Here is a 22,249-nt window from a genome sequence, read left to right on the forward strand (position 1 = left end):
TGAAGAGGAAATAGGCAGTCTACCTGAAAAAGAATTCAGAATAATGATAGTAAAGATGATCCAAAATCTTGGAAGTAGAATAGAGAAAATGCAAGAAACATTTAACAAGGACCTAGAAGAAATAAAGATGAAACAAACAATGATGAACAACACAATAAATGAAATGAAAAATACTCTAGATGGGATCAATAGCAGAATAACTGAGGCAGAAGAACGGATAAGTGACCTGGAAGATAAAATATTGGAAATAACTACTGCAGTGCAGAATAAAGAAAAAAGAATGAAAAGAACTGAGGATAGTCTCAGAGACCTCTGGGACAACATTAAACGCACCAACATTCGAATTATAGGGGGTCCAGAAGAAGAAGAGAAAAAGAAAGGAACTGAGAAAATATTTGAAGAGATTATAGTTGAAAACTTCCCTAATATGGGAAAGGAAATAGTTAATCAAGTCCAGGAAGCACAGAGAGTCCCATACAGGATAAATCCAAGGAGAAATACGCCAAGACACATATTAATCAAACTGTCAAAAATTAAATACAAAGAAAGCATATTAAAAGCAGCAAGGGAAAAACAACAAATAACACACAAGGGAATCCCCATAAGGTTAACAGCTGATCTTTCAGCAGAAACTCTGCAAGCCAGAAGGGAGTGGCAGGACATATTGAAAGTGATGAAGGAGAAAAACCTGCAACCAAGATTACTCTACCCAGCAAGGATCTTATTCAGATTTGATGGAGAAATTAAAACCTTTACAGACAAGCAAAAGCTGAGAGAGTTCAGCACCACCAAACCAGCTCTACAACAACTGCTAAAGGAACTTCTCTAGGCAAGAAACACAAAAGAAGGAAAAGACCTACAATAACAAACCCAAAGCAATTAAGAAAATGGGAATGGGAACATACATATCGATAATTACCTTAAATGTAAATGGACTAAATGCTCCCACCAAAAGACACAGATTGGCTGAATGGATACAAAAACAAGACGCATATATTTGCTGTCTACAAGAGACCCACTTCAGACCTAGAGACACATACAGACTGAAAGTAAGGGGATGGAAAAAGGTATTTCATGCAAATGGAAACCAAAAGAAAGCTGGAGTAGCAATTCTCATATCAGACAAAATAGACTTTAAAATAAAGACTGTTAGAAGAGACAAAGAAGGACACTGCATAATGATCAAGGGATCGATCCAAGAAGAAGATATAACAATTGTAAATATTTATGCATGCAACATAGGAGCACCTCAATACATAAGGCAAATACTAACAGCCATAAAAGGGGAAATCGACAGTAACACATTCATAGTAGGGGACTTTAACACCCCACTTTCACCAATGGACAGATCATCCAAAATGAAAATAAATAAGGAAACACAAGCTTTAAATGATACATTAAACAAGATGGACTTAATTGATATTTATAGGACATTCCATCCAAAAACAACAGAATACACATTTTTCTCAAGTGCTCATGGAACATTCTCCAGGATAGATCATATCTTGGGTCACAAATCAAGCCTTGGTAAATTTAAGAAAATTGAAATTGTATCAAGTATCTTTTCCGACCACAATGTTATGAGACTAGATATCAATTACAGGAAAATATCTGTAAAAAATACAAACACATGGAGGCTAAACAATACACTACTTAATAACGAAGTGATCACTGAAGAAATCAAAGAGGAAATCAAAAAATACCTAGAAACAAATGACAATGGAGACACGACGACACAAAATCTATGGGATGCAGCAAAAGCAGTTCTAAGAGGGAAGCTTATAGCAATACAATCCTACCTTAAGAAACAGGAAACATCTCGAATAAACAACCTAACCTTGCACCTAAAGCAATTAGAGGAAGAAGAACAAAAAAACCCCAAAGTTACCAGAAGGAAAGAAATCATAAAAATCAGATCAGAAATAAATGAAAAAGAAATGAAGGAAATGATAGCAACGATCAATAAAACTAAAAGCTGGTTCTTTGAAAAGATAAACAAAATTGATAAACCATTAGCCTGACTCATCAAGAAAAAAAGGGAGAAGACTGAAATCAATAGAATTAGAAATGAAAAAGGAGAAGTAACAACTGACACTGCAGAAATACAAAAGATCATAAGAGGTTACTACAAGCAACTCTATGCCAATAAAATGGACAGCCTGGAAGATATGGACAAATTCTTAGAAAGGCACAACCTGCCAAGACTGAATCAGGAAGAAATAGAAAATATGAACAGACCAATCACAAGCACTGAAATTGAAACTGTGATTAAAAATCTTCCAACAGGACCAGATGACTTCACAGGCGAATTCTATCAAACATTTAGAGAAGAGCTATCACCTATCCTTCTCAAACTCTTCCAAAATATAGCAGAGGGAGGAACACTCCCCAACTCATTCTACGAGGCCACCATCACCCTGATACCAAAACCAGACAAGGATGTCACAAAGAAAGCGAACTACAGGCCAATATATCTGATGAACATAGATGCAAAAATCCTCAACAAAATACTAGCAAACAGAATCCAACAGCACATTAAATGGATCATACACCATGATCAAGTGGGGTTTATTCCAGGAATGCAAGGATTCTTCAATATACGCAAATCAATCAACGTGATACACCATATTAACAAATTGAAGGAGAAAAACCATATGATCATCTCAATAGATGCAGAGAAAGCTTTTGACAAAATTCAACACCCATTTATGATAAAAACCCTCCAGAAAGTAGGCATAGAGGGAACTTTCCTCAACATAATAAAGGCCATATATGACAAACCCACAGCCAACATCGTCCTCAATGGTGAAAAACTGAAAGCATTTCCACTAATATCAGGAACAAGACAAGGTTGCCCACTCTCACTACTCTCAGTCAACATAGTTTTGGAGAAGAATTTGGAGAAGGAAGCAAAAATCACGAGAAGCCAACGTGGGTTCAAGAACAGTCAGATCAGATTAAACTTTTCCCTCAGGAAATATAGCAGATGCAGTGTATCTGGATTTCAGCAGGACATCTGAGAAGGTTTCTTATGATGTCCTTTTGGACAAACGGAGAACATGGGTTGGGTGAAAGGACAACCGGATGAGTTTCTGGTCACTGAAAGACTGTGCCCAAAGTACCTGTTAAGCCTGGAGGGGACCCAGAGTGGGTAGCACAGCACTTGGGGCCTGTCCTTTCATACACTGTTATTAAAGGCTTGAAGGAGGATACCGAGGGCAGGCTGACATGAACCTGGAAGGGAGAGACAGTATGGTGGATGATAAAAATCCAGAGTTTTAAAGATTTCAAGAGGTTCAAAGAGTGGACCAAGTTTAACAAGAACAAGGCTAATAATAAGGCAGTAGCAGGATGCCTGAAGGCCATGTGTGGGCTTCAGGTGGCTGTTAGCCTAATGAGTCAGCTGTGACAAAACCTAACACATTCATGGGTGTTAATCAAAGCAGAGCACCCAGGACAAGGGTACTCTTGGCTGGCCAGACAACCTTGAATTTAGAGGATCCTGACCAGGAGGGTGGGGCACTCATAGAGGTTGAAGGAAAGGAAGCTGGTTTAGGCTGAAGAAGGGAAGGCAGGGCTCAGGCTTTCCTTGCACACCAGTGCAGTCTGCTCTGCGCAGGGGCACCCAGGTGAGGGGAGCACCATTTCCCTGTCCATGTGCCCTGGTATAGGCTGTACAGCCTGAAGGAATGGGTAAATATTTGTTATCCACCACCCAGAGGGGCACCTGTTTGGGTCTGTCCTCCTGGAGCTGGCCCAACTTGTAATTTTACAGAAGACTCATGCATGCTAGCAATGGCCCAACTGAGCTTCTCTGACTGACCTGCCCTCATTTATCTAAAGGCTTGTTGTGAGGGGTCAGAACCGTGATCTGTGGTGTCCCAGAGACAGAACTAGGATCCATGGTGGAGACAGTGGGGAGGCCAAATCCAGCTCAGTAAGAGGTGCCTGAAACAAGAGTTGCCAGGGATGGGGGTGGGGAGGTATGGGTGGGGATTGAAAGAGAGTGAGCTCCCAGTCACTGCAGATGATCCAGAAGAGACTAGAAGCCCACCAGGCACAGACTTTGGAGGGACCTAACATTCTGGGGTCCTGTTATTCCAAGACAACCGCAGGCTGATACCAGCCTCTTCAGTGTGCCCTCAGTTTCAGCTGTGCCTGATCTAGGTTTGCCCTGTTTACTAATACTCACATTTCTTTCCCAGAATATCCTGTCTTCAATGTTGGGGTGAAGTACATAGATAAGGGATGAGCAGATCTTGAGCCACAAACTTTTTGTTTGCTTTTTTAATCACAGTAAAACATACATTAAATTTGCCATTTTAGCCATTTTAAAGTATACAGTTCAGCGGCATTAAGTACATTCACAACGTTGTGCAATCAATCTCTAGAACTCTTTTCATGTTGCCAAACTGAAACTCTGTACCCATTAAACACTAACTTCCCATTCCCCCACCTGCCAGCCCCTGACAAACACCATTCTACTTCCTGTCTCTATGAATTTGATTACATTATGTACCTCATCTAAGTGGAATCATGCAGCATTTATGTTTCTGTGACTGGTTTATTTCATGTAACAGAATATCTTCCATAATGAAGCATGTGTCAGAATTTCCTTCCTTTTAAGGAAAGCCACAAAAGTTTTTGATTCAAACATTTTTCTGAGCATACCCCACCTTAATCACCTCTGTACTTCTGCTTGAGAATCACTGAACTGCAGGGATCCAAGAGGAATTACTTCACCCCCTCATCAGAATACACAGCACCACACTGGGTATAATTGAAAGCTTAAAACAAATACATATAAATTCTGAGGAATAGTGTATCTCTAAGCAAGCTTGTGAATTCTCTACCTTATAAATAAGAACTGAAGTGCTTATTATAAAATTATGGGGACTATTTGGAGAGCTTAGAAAAATGTAAATGTGGAGAAAATGTTGTCCAAAAAATTGAGCACATTTTTCTAAGGCAGGCTTTTCAAAATGATTGAATTTCAAAGGAAACTGGATTCACAGCTACCTACTGCACTTAAGGCTTAATTCCTTAAAGATCCTAAAAACTCTGTTATGGCCAAATCTCCACAAACACTCTCTCATACTGCCTTTTCAGCAGATTCCTTTGATTTAGAAAGGTACCTCCTGTCAATAGTAAACAGTTAAAAACTCCAAGGACTATGTGTATGCCTGTTGTATGTATTAAATATATATTATTGTTAAATACATATTATATGGAGTAGTTGTGAATTCAAATACATATACACACATACAAATTGTTGATACTGGTTTCCTTTGGGAGAGGAAACTGGGGATGATGGAGTGGAATAGGGGTGAAAATGTTACCTCTCTGAGGTGTTACATTTTCTTCGTATTGCACATTTAAAGAAGTTTTCTAAGTAGTGATTTCATAGGTTATTTTGGTTTTTCTCTTAAAATTTTTATACTAAAAAAATCAATAACAGGAAATGTTGCTAAAAACAACTCATCCATAAACTCCAAGGTTACTCTAAAGAATTGGCCAAATCTGAAATTAGTCAACATGCATATTCTAATTACTCTCCCAACTTAATTAGAAATCAGTCTTTTTCCAAAATTAAAATGGTAACATGTGATTTCTACTTTGAGTTCAGCCTCAGTTTTCACATCTTCAACTCTAAGGGAGTAAGGGAAGCATTAGGAGATGTGTTGAAGGGAAAGTCTTTCTTGTTTGGGTTTATGTTAAAAAAAAAAAAAAAAAAGCAAACCACACTCTAGAATGACTAATGTTCAGTACATACCTCTAGTCCACCATCCTGGTAATTCTCCAGTAATCTCTGTACAAAATTTTCAACTATTTGTGGTCTGATAACTGAAAAGTTTTCTCTCATGACTTGGTGTTTCCAAAGGTCTAGGGGAGAAACATACCAACACCAGTACCAGAAAATATTGAACAACCATTAATAGCTACGAGATGGCAACTGTCTGAGACATAACACTGGACACAAGCTGTCACTTCCAAATACACAAAAACTAATGGGTGAGGCAGGGGAGGGGAGGTGGTGGTTGAGGACACAGGATCCTCCAGAACATGGGAATAAGGAAGATCTCTAACAAGATTCCTAACAAAAAGATTTGGAAAAGTACCTCTGAAGTCCAGTGAACCACATTTTGTTACCATAACTAAAAATCCCAAATCAAATATAATTATTGATCCTATATGGCATCTGTTTTCATAAAGTCCCTATATGTATCTGAACAATTATTTTGACCTAACACAACGATCAGAAATAAATGAAGAGCTATTATATTTATCTATTTAAGTACATTCCTGGTGTTACAAGGCAAAATTAATTTGAATGCAGAGTTAATAAAAAAAGAGGAGGAAATCCAAAAGAGAGAAGAAAGAGTCACACATTAGAAATGTTGAGAGCCACAGAAGATGAACTTTAGCTCCTGCACTGAAGCAGCAACAGGGCTGACACACATGTGATGAGGCATATACACAGTTATTCAGAATAGCATTGCTGAGGACAGCAAAAACTTAGAAACAATACACAAACTGTAGTATATCCTTCCAATGGGATAGTATGCAGCTGTAAAAAAAAGAGAAGAATTTCTCCATGTACTGATGTGAAAAGAACCATAGATTAAGCGGAAAATGCAAGGTGTAGAAAAGTGGGTATAAAATGCTATCTTTTAAAAGAAAGATACAGAAAATAACAATAAAGGGAGAGGCTATCCCCTCAAGTCTATTCAAGGTCATTGGTCCAAATATTTGCCTTTCTCTGATATCATCACTTCTCCCCTCTTTCCTGAATCATTCACAAGAGCACACATTTCTCCCACCTCATAAAAATTCTCCACTTGACCCCATTTCCCCTGTCAGCTTTTGCCTCATTTCTTTGCTCCCTTTCTAGCAAATCTCTCAGAAAGAGATGTCTATACTTAATGTCTGTGACTTCTCTCAAAATCCTTCCTAGACCCACTCACACAGCTTTCACCTTTCACTCCACTGAAACTGATTTTGTCATAAACACCAGTGACCTCAACATGGCTAAAGCCACTGGTTTTACTTGACTGCCAATAACATTTCACACAATTTTTCACTTCCTCTTTCTTGAGAAACTTCCATCACCAGACGTTGGGACACCACCCTGTCCTAGTTTTCCTCTACCTCACTGTTCCCTGTAGGTTCCTTTTGCTGGTTCTCCTCCTGCCTCCCCCGTCTACCACCAGCTCTTAACATTAGAGTGTCCTAGGACTCAGCCCTTGGTTCACCGTTTTTGTTTTTCCTATCTGCACTCACCCCCTTGGCTATCTCATTTAGTATCATGGCTAAATACCATCTGTATGCTGACAACCCTCAAATTTAGATCTAATATCCACTTGGCATCTCTTCTTGGATGTCTAAAAGGCATTTCAAACTTCACTTGTGCATAATTAAATTTCTGATCTTCTCAACTGATGGCAATTCAGTTTTCCCAGTTGCTCAGGTCAAAAGCCTTGGAGTCATCATGGACTCTTCTCTTTTTCCCAAACCCTATACCCAATTCATCAATGACTACTTTAAAAATATGCCCAGAATCTTACCACTTAATACTTCCACTGCTCCCAACCTTGTTTGATTCACCATCTCCTCTTGCCTGGATTACTGCAATAGCCTCAAAACCAGCCTCTCCCTTCTTCCACCCTTTGTTCCCAACATAGCAGCCAGAGAGATTCTATTCAAATGTAAGTCAGATCATGCCACTCAAAATCTGGGACAGGCTCCCCATCACATTCAGAGTAAACACTGAAATCCTTGCAAGCTCCTGCACAGTCTGCTGTCCTTTCATGCTTCCTCTCTGACTTCATCTCCTACTACTCTTCCTCACTCTCTCCACTCCAGCCACACTTGGGTCTTTGCTGTTCCATGAATATGACAGGCATGCTCTGCTTCGGGCCTTTGTATGGGCTGTCTTTCTGTCTGGAATGCTCTTCCCCCAGATACCCACATAGCTAACTCCCTCACCTTCTTCAACTCTGCTCAAAACGTCACTTTCTCAGTGAAGTCTATCCTGACTACCCTATTTAAAATTACAATGTGCCCCTTTGAACCTTCACACCACCATCCTCCTCACTCCATTATTTTCTTATTTCTTATGTTCATTGATTATTGTCTGTCTACCCCCTTCTAGATGATAAATTCCATGAGAGTAAGGATTTTTGCTCCATGACAGTTAGGATGTACAGTAGTCTTCCCTTATTCGTGGTTTTGCTTTCTGCAGTTTTAGTTACCTGTGGTCAACTGCAGTCTGCAAATATTAAATGGAAACTTGCAGAAATAAACAATTCGTAAGTTTTAAATTGAGCACCATTTTGAGTAGCACGATGAAATCTTGGGCCATCCTGCTCCATCCCGCCCCACCCGGGATCCCCAACCACTAACATAGTCTCCTGACATCCAACCATGGACGTCATAATGGCCCGATGATCCAGGGTCACCTGAAGCAGACGATCGTCTTTCTGACCTGTCGTTAGAAGATCAACAGAAGCCCAGTGCTAAATCACAATGCCAACGTCATTCGCCTCACTTCCTCTCATCACGTAGGCATTTTATCATCTCATACCAACCCAAGAAGAAGGGTGAGTACAGTACAATATTTCGAGAGAGATCACATTCACATAACTTTTTTATAATATATTGTTATAAGTGTTCGATTTTATTATTAGTTATTGTTCATCTCTCACTGTGCCTAACTTATAAATTAAACTTTATCGTAGGTATGCATGTATAGGAAAAAAACACAGTATACTATATAAATCATATATATATATATATAGGGTTTGGTACTATCCCTGGTTTTAGGCATCCACTAGGGGTGTTGCAACATACTCCCCACAGAAGAGGGAGGACTACTGTATGCCCAAAACAGTGCTTAAAATATATAGCCTAGAAAATAGCAGGTGCTTAGGAAATAGGCATTGAATAAAAGAATGAAATAGTATATATATAAAAAGCACTGAAAAGGATATATTAAAAACTGAAAGAGATGATTACATAGGGGTGGCAGAAGGGGGTCAATAGTGGCAACAAGCCTGCTAAATATATATGTTTTATGTCATTTTGAGTTTTGAACCAGGTAAATGCATTATCTGTTAAAAAATAAAATCAAATTTAAAAATAATATGACAGTGCTGGAACAATGAAGTATGTCAACACTCTTTAACTTCTATATGGGAGAGCAAAAGTACTTGTGTACGTAATCATTTTGTGTGAGGCCTACTTCCTCGCCCATGGCCCCAGGAGAGTCTTTTTTTTTTTTTTTTAATTGCGGTATAATTGACCTACTACATTGTGTTAGTTGCAGGTGTACAACATAGTGATTCAATATTTCTATACATTACAAAATGATCACCACCATAAATCTAGTTACCATCTGTCACCAAAGTTATTACAATATTATTAACTATATTCCCTCTGCTGTACATTTTGTCCCCATGACTCACTTACTTTGTAATTGGAAGCTTGCACCTCTTAACCTCACTCACCTATTTCTCTCCTCTTCCCACTCCGGGGGAGTCCTGAAACTGACAGAGCCTAGGGCTTCAGAGGTGGAAGCCAAGCCCCACCCCACTCCCTTTTCTGTTGGGGGTGGGGTTGGCCACCAGCAAGTGTACCCACAGGGCCTCTCCCTGCCCCCACCTGTTTCTAATTTTAGATGAGATTTCCTACTCATACTTTCATTTTCAGACGGGAGACTCAGTGCACACAAGAGCAAGCGTCCAGCAAAATCCTCCCCGAAATGTGGATATGACAGAGCAGGAGCCTCTGGCATTTGCACTTATTATTTATCAGGGGTCCTGTTTTTCAAAATGGAATTCAACATTTCTTCTACAATTGGCTACTTTCCATCATAAACAAATAAATCTGATTTTGCTTTTTCTTTAGGATAATAAAGGTGAATAGACATATCACCACTGTCCAAACATAGTTGAAGTAGAAAATCCAAGAGTTAATGTTGTACCTAGAAGTTCATACTTCTAAGATGTTTAAGACTTCCATAAGTCTAAACTTTGACAAGACAGAGCTCATGTATGTTTCAGAAATGCTCAGATAAGAAACTGGATACTTTTTCCAGGGTACTCTCCTGGCAGGTCTCTGGCTCACAGATAAGCCTTGCGAGGGGCCACACAATTCTAGTTTGGGGATCTTCACGTGGCATATGCCCACAGAGCTGGTTTGGGGTTTAGCTGTGGGTTCAGCTAAGGGGGTAATATTTTACGGAAGTGTTGGGAATTCTTCCCTCATGCTTCCTCCTCCTGAGTTCAAGTTCAGACATGCACCTGCATCTGTAGGCAGGAGTCAGGCGAAGTCAGGATGAGAAGAATTCATCCAAGAGAAACAGTTCCTGGCCAGGTGGTGTTGGTGGTCTCCAAATGTGTCCCATTTTAGGTGTGTGTGTGTGTGCATGGCTTCTTTAAGACAAAGCATGGAGGTGGGAGGGAGATAGCACACTGGGGGTACAATTGCGGTTTTTTCTTCCCTCTCACTCTGTTCCTAGGTCATTTGACTGAAGGAAACTTTGACTTCCTGGTGGCCAAACGACTTCCCCTCTCCTCCTCTCTGAACACCCCACACCCACACAGCCCCCTCCTTCTGAAGGGCACCCTGGTTTGGCAGCACTTCACTTCTCTAACACAACCACCAACGCTCTGCACCTGAGGGGCCCCTGCATCCTAAGCGAAGGCAGAGTTGAAATTTGAAGGCACACAACTGCCAATCACAGTTGTTCTCTTGATCAGCTGGGTGGCTGGGGGCAACTGGTAGGTGGAAAACCTTATTGCTTCAAGCATATGTATGAATTTTGTACTCCTGTGTTTCTCAAACTGCTTCCCAGAACACTAGTTCTTTGAGGTGATGAAAGATATTCCCAAGGGAATAAAAGGGTTCTGTGGTCAAATAAATTCAAAGAACATTTCATACTCTCTCTCTGGAGATTCAACACAGAGTAGGATAGTAAAGGCTCTGAGAAAGTCTGGAGTAAAGGAACCTTTCTAACATTATTTACTCCCAGTTTCCGAAACTTATTTTTAAAAAGCAAATAAAACCCTTCTTCCCTAACCCCTGCAAAACACAGTAGAAATCCTCCTGTCCAATGCAATCAAGACTAAGAGTTGGTTCGTCAATCATAAGAAGTCTGTTAAACCAGAGAATGCTTAAAAAATGACATGCATTATCTTAAACATTTTATTTAAATTAAAAATACACAAACAGGGCTTCCCCGGTGGCGCAGTGGTTGGGAGTCCGCCTGCCGATGCAGGGGACATGGGTTCGTGCTCCGGTCCCGGAAGATTCCACGTGCCGCGGAGCGGCTGGGCCCGTGAGCCATGGCCGCTGAGCCTGCGTGTCCGGAGCCTGTGCTCCGCAACAGGAGAGGCCACAACAGTGAGAGGCCCGCGTACCGCAAAAAAGACCCAAATAAACACAAATATACAAACATTTGCCAATCTTCTAACATAGAGCCTAGGCTTTTTCTTTGTGTGTACCCACTCATACAAAGAATGAATAACAATGTTATTCATTGTTCTCTCCTCTCCCAACTGCTGGCAACCACTGATCTTTTTACTGTCTCCATGGTTTTGTCTTTTTTTGAATGTCACATAGTTGGAATCATACAATATGTAGCCTTTTCAGGTTGGCTTCTTTCACTTAGTAATATACATTTAAGTTTCCTTCATGTCTTTTCATGATTTGATAGCTCATTTCTTTTTAGCGTTCAGTAATATTCCGTTGACTGGATGTACCACAGTTTATCTATTTCAACTTAGTTTTTAGAGAACAGATCTTTCTTTTTGTACTCCTATTTCATTGGTTTACATAATAATTAAATTACTCAAACACAATGACAAGTAAAACTGGCACAAACAGGTTTGGAGCAAACAACAATCAATGATGCTAGGTAAACATATGCAACCCAAAGGCTGTGATTAGTGAGTACTTTGCTGGCTTGTGCTACCAAAGGAATGGAAAGTTTCAGGTAATCCATGAGTCTGTTAGTGAAGGGGGGTTGGGAGAACTACTGCATTAACATGCTGAGGAGTTAGTATTCCAGGGCACACTTCTGGGGAAATGCTGACTTGGCCCATATTCTCCCAAATGCTTTGATTGTGCTTCCTTCAAGAAAAGCATTTTTGTTCACTCACCTTTAACATATGTCTGTTTATGTATTCATAACTACCTCCAGTACCATCGATGGCTAATATTGCAAAGCATGATGTACATAGGGTGAGATTCATCAACAATAAGAATGAATCTCAATCCACATTCCCAAGTTTCTTTGACTTAAAAAAAAGTTTTGTCTGACTTCTTAGATGTGATTAGGTTATCTTTTTTAACCTCATAATGTGGCTAAAGATAAGCATGTACTAGGATTAGTACTGTCAACTCTACTCTTTCTTATTATTCTCTTGTGCATTGCCTCCCCGTGGTCACTTCAGGACGCCTTAGTGTAGTGCGTAACATGGGCTTCTTACATACAGATGTAATCTATTTAGAAGTTCTAGTATTTTCTTCCCACACCCCTGGGACATATGCCTCCACTTTGGAGGCTGCTGGCCTTATAAACTTCTCAGAGAAATTTAGAAGATCAATTAAAAATTACTTCAATGCCAAAATGTCAAAGATGGGGAATGGCAGAGACTTTTTGAATCAGTGGTGCCCATCTCTCTGTTAAGCAAGCCCTGAGGCTGAGTGAGGATATCTGGGGCTGCTTTTGATCACTCTCGGGGGAGCACAAGCTACCAAGAACTAGCACCAGACCAGGTGTGGCTGCCACATTTTCAGATGTTCACTGACAAACTGGAAGCTCATTCAGAAGCTGTATAAAAAGATTAAGCTCCAAGACAAGGTGGGGAGGAGGGAAGGAAATAGGGGAGAAATATTCGAGCCTGTGATGTCCCCTGTTCTCAATACTCTCCATTCCCATCTCCCTCTGGAGAAACCCCTAGCCCCAAGCTAACCTTGACCACAAATGGTGATCTCTGCATGAAGAAGCAGCCCCTGTTGGAAGCCCAATCCACTATGGCTGCTTCTTGTTGCTGAGATGAACAGTAGGTGAGTGCGAGCTCCAAGGTTTTATCACCCTCTTCCACATACCCAGCCCACAGAGGTCTCAGGAAGACTAAGACGAAGAATATAAAAGCACCCCTAGCACACAGTGGGGACTCCATCACTTGTACTGGGGGAACTCAGCACAGGAGAAGACCTAGGCCTCTCCACCGAATCATGCTGAACCATGATTCAAAAACAAAACCCAACAATAACAAAACACCCTCATTACTGGCATTTATTTAAAAAATCTTAAGAGTACAGAATCTGAACAAGACTTTAGAATTGGCCAGTATACTCTAGGTTTTGGTAAGGTTTGGTAATATCAACCTTACCACCATTAAAAATAACTCTACCCCTCCCCTTTGCCTGACTCCCACCAGCCCCTTACTGAACGCCCTTTCCAAGCACAGCTGACAAGCACCCTGCAGAAGGCAACACATAGCACAGCTGCCAAGCAAAGACACTTCCCCCCCGGGCCCCCACCCGGAAGTCTCAGAAGCATCACAGCCCTGAAACGTGCAGATGGTTGCACCTGCCCTGTGCTTGTGGATTTTCTCCAAGGACTCAGAAGGGAACCGCCTGGATGCAGCAAACACAGCACAAACAACAGTCGCTTTGTGTCTTGTTAAATGTTCTGTAATCAGAGCTCAACCACACTCCACTCTCTGGTGACAGTCAGAGATGCCCATTTGGTGGGGGCTTGCTCTCTCACTGCAAGGCTTTTCCCAAAGTCCTGCTTACAGAATTCAGTTGCTCGAAGCACTGATGAAACCACAGTGTCTTAGATGCCCACAAAGGTTATTAATTAACATTACAATGTCTGTGAACCTTGTCTCAAAAGGAAACCATTATTTATTTTGTTAGTCAAACAACTCCCCTTAGCTCAAAGGTTGTGGATTTTCCTACAGAATTAGTAGGAGTTAGGAGTAGACACTGTAGTTCAGAAAGGACCAGCCACATAATCTATGGTGCCCCATGAAAAATAAAAACTCAGGCCTTGTTCAAAAAGCAGGAAAAAAGTGCCATTAAAAAGTGCCAACATTATAAAATATAAAATGTTCTTCTTTCTTCTTCAGTCTCTCTCTTGACCTGTCACAGTGTTTTTGTTTTTAATGTTGGCTCCTTGGCATGGGGATGCGCGCAGGGGCACCAGGGGCCCCACCCTGTGACTGGTGCATGAATGCACCTGGTCTACTAGCTACTGGACTGAGGCTTCATGCCGAGCCAGGGGCGAAGAAGTTGAGCTGGGCGTCTCCTCTTCCTTCAGGCCCATTGCTCCTATCTACCGCGGATGGGCAACCCCAAGGGTATTGCAACCTCTGCCCTGGGATATTCTAGGTTCCCAGGGATGGGCAACAAGCTCACACCCAGTGAGTCACCCATCAAACATAGCCTGGTGCTGCCAGTCTGGGGTCCCTGAAATGCTGTCAGGTACACATGCCCCACACATGCCCTCGCCGTGCTCAGGCCCCCACTGGGTGGGGAGTGGCAGCCATTGCTGGATGCAGATGGTGAGGGGGAAGTTAGTGGTGCCTGGGGTGCCAGAGGGCAGAGGAGCAGGCAGCTGAGAACTCCTCCTGGCAAGGTGGGGAGGCAGCAGGAGTGTGTGTGAGCCCAGGCTACAAGCCTTTGGTGCATCCTCCATTGACTCACTGGATGCCACTTACAAAATACAAATTCTAAGGGAAAATGAAGAGTACAAGATGGAACCTACAAAGCATTAAACCCCAAGTGCCCCTGTGAGAGTCCTGTGGGAGTGTACTAGTCACTTGCCCATTAAGTCACCCTGACTTTAGACCTCAAATGAAACAATTTTGATTGTCTTCCCATCCCAAATATATGTATTTCTAAGATATATATTTATATACGCTTATATATAAGAAAAAGCTTTATGTGTTTCCCCCATTTCAACTTTATTTCAGCTGTGAGTTAATCAGCAGAGACTGAAGTATACAAATGTTTTCTACTTAAAAGCCCTTTAAGTCAAGAATATATATCAAAACGGTAAAAGTACTTCTCTCTGAGCACAGGGAACTATAGTCAATATCTTATAATAAACTACAACAGAAAAGAATCTGATAAAGAATATATAACTGGATCACCAGAAACTAATACAACCTTGTAAATCAACTATACTTCAATAAAAAAAATTTTTTTAAGTACTTATTTCTTGGGCCAAGGTGTTAAAAAGTAATTTTTATACTATTTTCTGGGCGTTGTAGTGTTTTTGTTTTTGTTTTTCCATGAATATGGACACATGGATTGCTTTCATAATTAGGAAAAAAAAATAAAAATGTTATTTTATAAAGTAATAAAATAAACATACTTTACCTATAGGGAGAGTATGCTGCTCCTTGGACTTTTCTGATACAACTAGTGTTATCTCTCTGTTAACTTAATACCTCCTGGATCATATGAATTTCAAGATTTTCCAGAAGTTTCTGAAGCTAGTGTAAGCAGTTTGAGAGCCACTCTCCACTATTGGCTTATACTCTAGGCTCCTAAATTCTTGCATAAGGGCCTTGGGCTGGGTCCAGTCCTTTTGTTACTCTCTCCTGGGGAAGAAGAAACGGTTCCTTTTTTGGGTTCCCAAGTTGGGTAGATGCACCTTTTTGGAGACAGACATCTTTTTTTCCTGGCCCACATCTTGATTGATAAAATATATCCCTTTTTACCAGGTTCTGCTAAATTGCAAAGTGCTCAATGTCCGAAGCGACCTCTTGTGTTTTGGAGTCTCTAAATGTGGCCAGGAATTTCATGAGCTGTTATTATAAGAAGCGCTTAGGTCTGAAACTCAATTTAGATACCAAGGAGGATTTCACGGGAAGATTTAAAACTCCATACATGATCAAGAAAAAACTGTTCCAATACCCCTGAGCTCTTACTCTACCCATCATGCTTGCAAAGCCCACGTTTCTCCCTGTCAGAGGACCCCAGGTGCTAGAGAGGAAGCAGAGTTCAGAAGGGTAAGCAACGGGCTTGGGACTGGGGTGTGTGTGGGGGCAGGGGGTGGGGGTGGGGGCGAGTGTTGAGTTCTCCTGGATGCTCAGTGGACATGCACCTCTGCACTTACACCCAACCAGCTAGAGTCTTTGTTCCCTGTTACAATAAGCACAGCCAGGCAGAGCCCGCATCCCAGGAACAAGAGGAACAAACACTTGGGAAAACAACCCCTCCACATAGACCATCAACACACACCAAATAGACTAGTACATAAATTGTGTTGTCTTATTCTCGGAAAAACAATCACAGGAGCTATTTTAAATATTCCACTTCCATGAGAGTGCGTGTTGCAGGGGAGATACCTGTGTGCAGGATTTTATGTTTAAGATGCTAGTGGTTATGTTTTCTATTGTCTTTTTTTTTTTTAATTTGAGGGAAATAAAAATATGAAAACCTAGACTTACAGAACTGAGATGTTAAAGGGTAGTTATTTGCTTAATCAAAGCCCCACATACCTTTACATACTGAGTTTCCTCAGAGTCTGTTCAGCAATTTGCAAACCCTCAATAAACACTTATCTTCTTAGCGAAAACACCACTTGGGTATATCTGTAGTTTTACATGCTAATGTCATAAAGCAAATTTTCAAGTCAAGTTCAAGATAACTCCTGCAATGGACTTGAGGACACGGGGTACGGGGGGAGGGGGAAGCTGGGGTGAAGTGAGAGTGGCATGGACATATATACACTACCAAATGTAAAATAGATAGCTAGTGGGAAGCAGCCGCATAGCACAGGGAGATCAGCTCGGTGCTTTGCGACCACCTAGAGGGGTGGGATAGAGAGGGTGGGAGGGAGGCTCAAGAGGGAGGGGATATGGGGATATGTGTGTGCATATGGCTGATTCACTTTGCTGTGCAACAGAAACTAACACAGTATTGTGAAGCAATTATACTCCAATAAAGATCTATTAAAAAAGAAAAGAAAAAGAAAAAAAATAGCTCCTGCATACCTGCTGAGTTTTTATTTCAATTTCTGAAGCTCCTTTAGGGAGAAGAGTAGACTTACTACTAATTGTAAGTCCTTCAAATTCATCTTCTTTCCCGATCCGCCTAGCTATAGCTTTCATGCTAGGGTAGAGAATGTGAGTTCTATTAAAGAAGAGAGACAGAAATTAACAAACATTTTTTCTCTTTCAGATTCTCTGACAATTCTTTTCATTCATGTTCTGTTTCCTGTCATCATGCATAAACCTCCCAACTCATCACAGACACTTACATCGACATCTAAATCCACCACAGTTACCACTCCCTTAGTCAATATTAAATCGTGAAGCCTTTTCCCATTGGGCACATTTAATTTCAGTCTTCATTCTTCAAAATATTGACAAGTCTCCTCACTCCCTGTTTACCAGGAAAGCTGACTGTCATAACTCATAAGATAGACAATTTGGACTCGGCCACCAAAGTGAGCCCTGATACCCTCAGTAAGGTCCTGGGGTGGTGGTTGGGTGCTTAGTGAATGCTGGTTTGGTTACAGACACATGGCAGAAACCACATGCCTTTCCCACCAGCTAAGTCACCCCAGCCAGGGCTTGAAGTTGAGAAAACAACCCAGCACTCTGCATACTGAATACCTCATGCTGCACCATATTGTACCCTTGGCTGTGATGCCTGAGGCTCTCAGAGACTCATTAGACTTGGGTCTAATGGGGCAGAGAGCGGAGAGGAGGTCACGGCAGCAGCACTCTCCACTCAATTCTTGCTGGGATCCTATGAGCTAAAAAGCTTAGAGTTAGCACTGAAGGGACACTTCAGAAGCACCAGTTCCCAGGGACAGAACTCTGGGAAAATGATATACAGTGTTGCTCAGTGGAACCCAGGGCTGTCCCTGCAGTCAATAGAACTCAGCTTTTCCCGTAAAGCACTGTTCACAGAGACACACTGCCCAGCTTCCTCTGTGATCAGTGGGGCTAGGCATACCAAATTCATGGACCAAACGTCACCCTCAGAGCAAGGGCAGTCATCTGCCAGGTCCCAGGTTCCACTCCTTCACATGAATTTCCCCCGAGCACACTCACCCATAGAGCTCCGAGAACTGATGTCCCAGCCTCACAGCTTGAGTTGGCCCCAGTGCTCCTTTAGCGCTTCCAGTTGCTTCCAGAGCACCAGAAATGATCTCAGCAAAGCAAGGGACATCACTGCATCACATGGGCCCCCCAGCAGTCTGGAGGTCTTTGGGCTGCTTTGGAACCGACTTCTGAATCCTTGTACTCTGGACAAATCTGGCTGAAAGCATTACAGAAATTCTTTTTTTTTTTTTTTTTATTAGTCATAGACCACTACAGGATGACCTTTTACATTCATTCAGCTCATGCAGAATGAAGTCTTTGGAGAATGACTTTTCTCCCCAGGAGGAATGGTTTACAGGCCAGCAGCACATGTAGAGCTTAGAGAGTATAAGCATCCTTCCTGAATAGACAGTATATAGAAAGGAGAGAAATGTCTCCATTTCAAGTTTCTGCTTGAGCTGTGAACCACTCACTTTAAAACTCTTTTACTTGGGTGCCAACATTTTATCTGCCGTTGAAAAATTGAGCCTTTCATGTTTAGCCTCTGCATTTTGGAAAGAGCTCTTCCACACACTCAAGATTTAACAACCCATCGTGGTAGAGCTATATTATAACTTTAAATTGGGGATTTTACCCATTTTATGGGTAAGGAAATGGAAACTTAAGTTTATCTTATCTCCTATTCCTCCTCCCATCCTTTAAAAGTTAGGCAGAGAACATGTCTCTTGATTTGAATTTATTATTCAATAGGAAATTTCACTTTAAAATTATGATTTGTTCATTCATTCTTTGGTGCTTTCCTTAAATAAGTGTTTGTTGAGGGGCTGCTGTGAGCCCAGGAGGACGTGGAGGGAATAAGGTTTTCAGGTCCCTGCTCTCCTGCACCAGCGATGTGAGGGCCAGGGCTACCCAGAGAGTGACAGACAGAAGGGGAACCTGTATCCCACCCTCAGCCTGAAGACAGTGTCTCAGTTATAGGTAAAGGAGCTTTCCTTTGCACACCTGGACCATGATGTTATGACAGGAAGGGACTCAGAGGACATTCAGGTAACAACACCTTGGACACTCAAGTTTCCTGGTCAGGAACAGGAAGAACCACCACATGATGTAACTGGACCCTAGATCAGTGCTATTAACATATGGGGAGGGTAGGATGGGGGTGGGGCCGCCAGAAAGAGAGGTGGTTAGGGGAAGAACTACAAGCAAGACCAAGGGGAGAGTGAACTCCTGCCAACAGCTGGCAACCCTTCCACCTAGTAGCCTACCTCCTCAACAATCAGCTAATTCATGCGTTTCCAAATTTATTTTATCCTCAGAAGCCTTTCAGCAAATGAAATCTTACTCAGTGACCCAAGATATCCAACAGACCAAGGCCAAGCGTGGTGACAAGGAGGGGGCTGCCTACAGGCCATGTAGTTGGGCCCCTCCACTCAAAAAGCCCCAAGGTGCCTCTGAGGAACCCAGGGCTCCTGGGACCATTTTAAAGGTCCTGAGCTAATCCATCACCTTCACTTGGGGTCTTAGAGACTGAAGTCTAAGAGGTCATAGAACTGGTGGCATAGCTGGGACAGGAAACCTAGAGTCCTAAGTCACAGGCAGTATAAATTCCAGGGCTGCCTATTGTCTATGAATATTGAAATACTCTTAAATGGAACCAATCATAAAATAAAACCAATTAAAATAAATAATAATTTAAAAGCAAACTTACCTTGTTAATATATTCCTGTTAAGAGAAGCCTTCTCTTCCTAAGTGTTTTACAGGATGGGCGAAGGAACAGGAAACAGGATAAAGAACAAGGCAGGGGAGGGCAGAATTGTCAGGGAAAGATGGTAATCCATCAGAAACAGGGCCAAAAGAGAGTAAACAGTAGGACCAAAGGGCCCTTTGGCAGGCTTCTTGGTCTTGGCACTACTTGGTCTATATCCAGCTTTGCAAATGCTCCCTCTGGGTGAGGCATTGAATCCCGCTGTGGAATTTAGTTGGCACATCTAACATACTTCATTTTCCACTAGTTGGCCTGAAATGGACTTGTGACTCAGTTTTAGCCAGTGAGACACAAGAAAAATCTACTGGAAGTCTTCTGAAAAAGATTTCCCTCCTTGATAAAAAGACAAAGCCCCTTAAGGAGAAAGCTTTTTTGCTCCTGTCTTCATCTTACAAGGATGAGGGAGACATTTTGCTGACATACCCAGGATGGCAGAGCTGGGTGCCTGCACCAACATGAACTGCCTCCTTCTAGACCTGTTTGGAAAGATTAATACACTTTCTAATTTAAGTCATGACTAGTTACTTCTAGCAGGTGCACCCTAACTGGCACAGAGGGGTATTGGCTCAAAGGTGGGAGATCAGATAAAGCTTCTGAAAGAGTGGTTTGGAAGTTGAAATCTGAAGGATAAGTAGGAGTTAATCAGATGATGAAGCAGAGAGTGGGAGGACAGGGAAGTTTTCCACCAGAGGGGCCAGTTTGCATGAAGGTACTGAGGAGAGAGCATGGTGCATCTGACAAAATAAAAGGAGTTGAGGGTAGAGATATTGGCAGGATTCAGGTTGTGAAGATCTGGTTAAGGCACCCAGACTCTATTCTCAGGGCATTTGGAAGTCATCGAAGAGTTATAGGAGGGAAGTGACATAATCGGGTTTGCATTTTAAAATACTATCCTGGTGAGTGGACGTGAAGGAGGCAAAGGGAATACAGGGAGTCCTTTGGAGGTTATGATCTTGGCCCAGCATTAGGAGATGACAGCGATTTGGACTGGTGGAGGGGAGTGCTGAGGGAGGATGGAGAAAACTTGAAAGATATTAAAATAATAGGATAGTAGAACTTGGTGTCTGATTGTGGGGTATGATAGACAGAAATCAAAGATGGGTGTCCAGATTTTTTTTGCCTGGGTAACTGGGCAGGTGGTGGTTAACTGACAGGGAATAAGGAAAGAGGAGCACCTTTAGGGGCAGTAAAATGAGCTCAGTTTGGGACACGTTATCTCTGAGATGGAACAAGGCAGTTGAACATATGAATCTGATAGGATTGAGATTTGGACTAGACATATAAATTTTGGAGTCATCGCATAAAGCCATCCAAGTTATAAAATTAGCTGGGTTTGCCCATGGAGAGGGCGAGGAGTGGAGCAATATCATGGATAAGAGTGTGAGGGAGCTCCAGGGCCTGACTGTTAGGTTGGAACCTGCGTTTCTTTTCTCTCTCGGCAAGTGACTTTTAGGCATATCATTTAACCTTTTTGAGTTTTGGTATTCTTATCTATAAAATGAGAATAATGAAAGTACCTACCTCATAGGATTATTGTGAGAATTAAAGAAATTAATAGTTAATAAAGCCTCTGAACAGATCTCAATCATAGACATTATTAATTAATAATGATCTATTAAGTGTTCAGGGCCAACTTATTGATTAGACACAGAAGGCACAGTGCTTAGGGCCCACAAAATGTTTTAATTTCTTTTAAAATCAGAAAGAAAAAGAATATTTAGGTTGAATAAAATGCTATAATTTATGATATTAATATATTTTTCTTTATATTAACACAGTTGTAAACTGTAGCTCTTCATGTTTTTTAATGGAGAAATGGGCCCACAAAGACAAAAGTGGCTAGAGTCATGGAAGTCAAAATGCAGCCCTGGCAGTGGTGGAAGTGGGACAGAACCCAAAAAGCAACATTTTCAGGATTGGCAGAGGGAGGGGACTTGACACAGAAGTCTGAGAAGGCATGGCCCACGATGTCAGAGGAAAACTGGAGAGAGTTGTGCTTTAGAAGCTAAGGGCAGAGAGGCTTCAAGAAGGACACACTGTGTCAAATGCTGCTAAGGATTCAGGTTGGAAGGGGACTGAAAAGTATCCAGGAGATTTAGTGACAAGGACCACGGTGCTCTCAGTGAGAGCAGTCTTGATGAGATGAGGAAGAAGACAGATCACAGTTTCTAAGGAGTGGATGGAAGGTAAGGAAATGGAAATGGCTGGTGCAGAGACTTTGGCTCTGAAAAGGGGACTCTTTAAATGGGGGCACTGGCTAGCTTACCCCACGTCCAGGCAAGTCTAGTTCCAGAATCATGCAGAATTGTTTCAAGTTATGATACTAGGGGGACTACTGGCTCTTGGTACCTTAGAGCTTCAGGGAGGCAAGTCCGGAGAAGGGAGTGCTTGCTTAGGAGTCCA

At 41.8% G+C, this 22,249-nt stretch overlaps 1 protein-coding gene across 1 annotated transcript in view; it reads right to left on the reverse strand.

The window, feature by feature from the left end:
* LOC309972311 (uncharacterized protein) overlaps positions 1-22,249 on the reverse strand; it is a gene marked incomplete at its 3' end in the record, with an annotated part of 160,431 nt that overhangs the window by 14,632 nt on the left and 123,550 nt on the right. Inside the window, 5 exon segments of the mRNA XM_082855949.1 lie at positions 5,774-5,883; positions 15,400-15,464; positions 15,466-15,515; positions 17,022-17,160; positions 18,125-18,297. Coding sequence (XP_082712075.1) covers positions 5,774-5,883; positions 15,400-15,464; positions 15,466-15,515; positions 17,022-17,160; positions 18,125-18,297 — 537 coding nt within the window.

The sequence above is a fragment of the Leucopleurus acutus genome (genome assembly GCF_964270905.1).
Source record: "Leucopleurus acutus genome assembly, chromosome: 15".
In the NCBI taxonomy this organism is placed as follows: domain Eukaryota; kingdom Metazoa; phylum Chordata; class Mammalia; order Artiodactyla; family Delphinidae; genus Leucopleurus; species Leucopleurus acutus.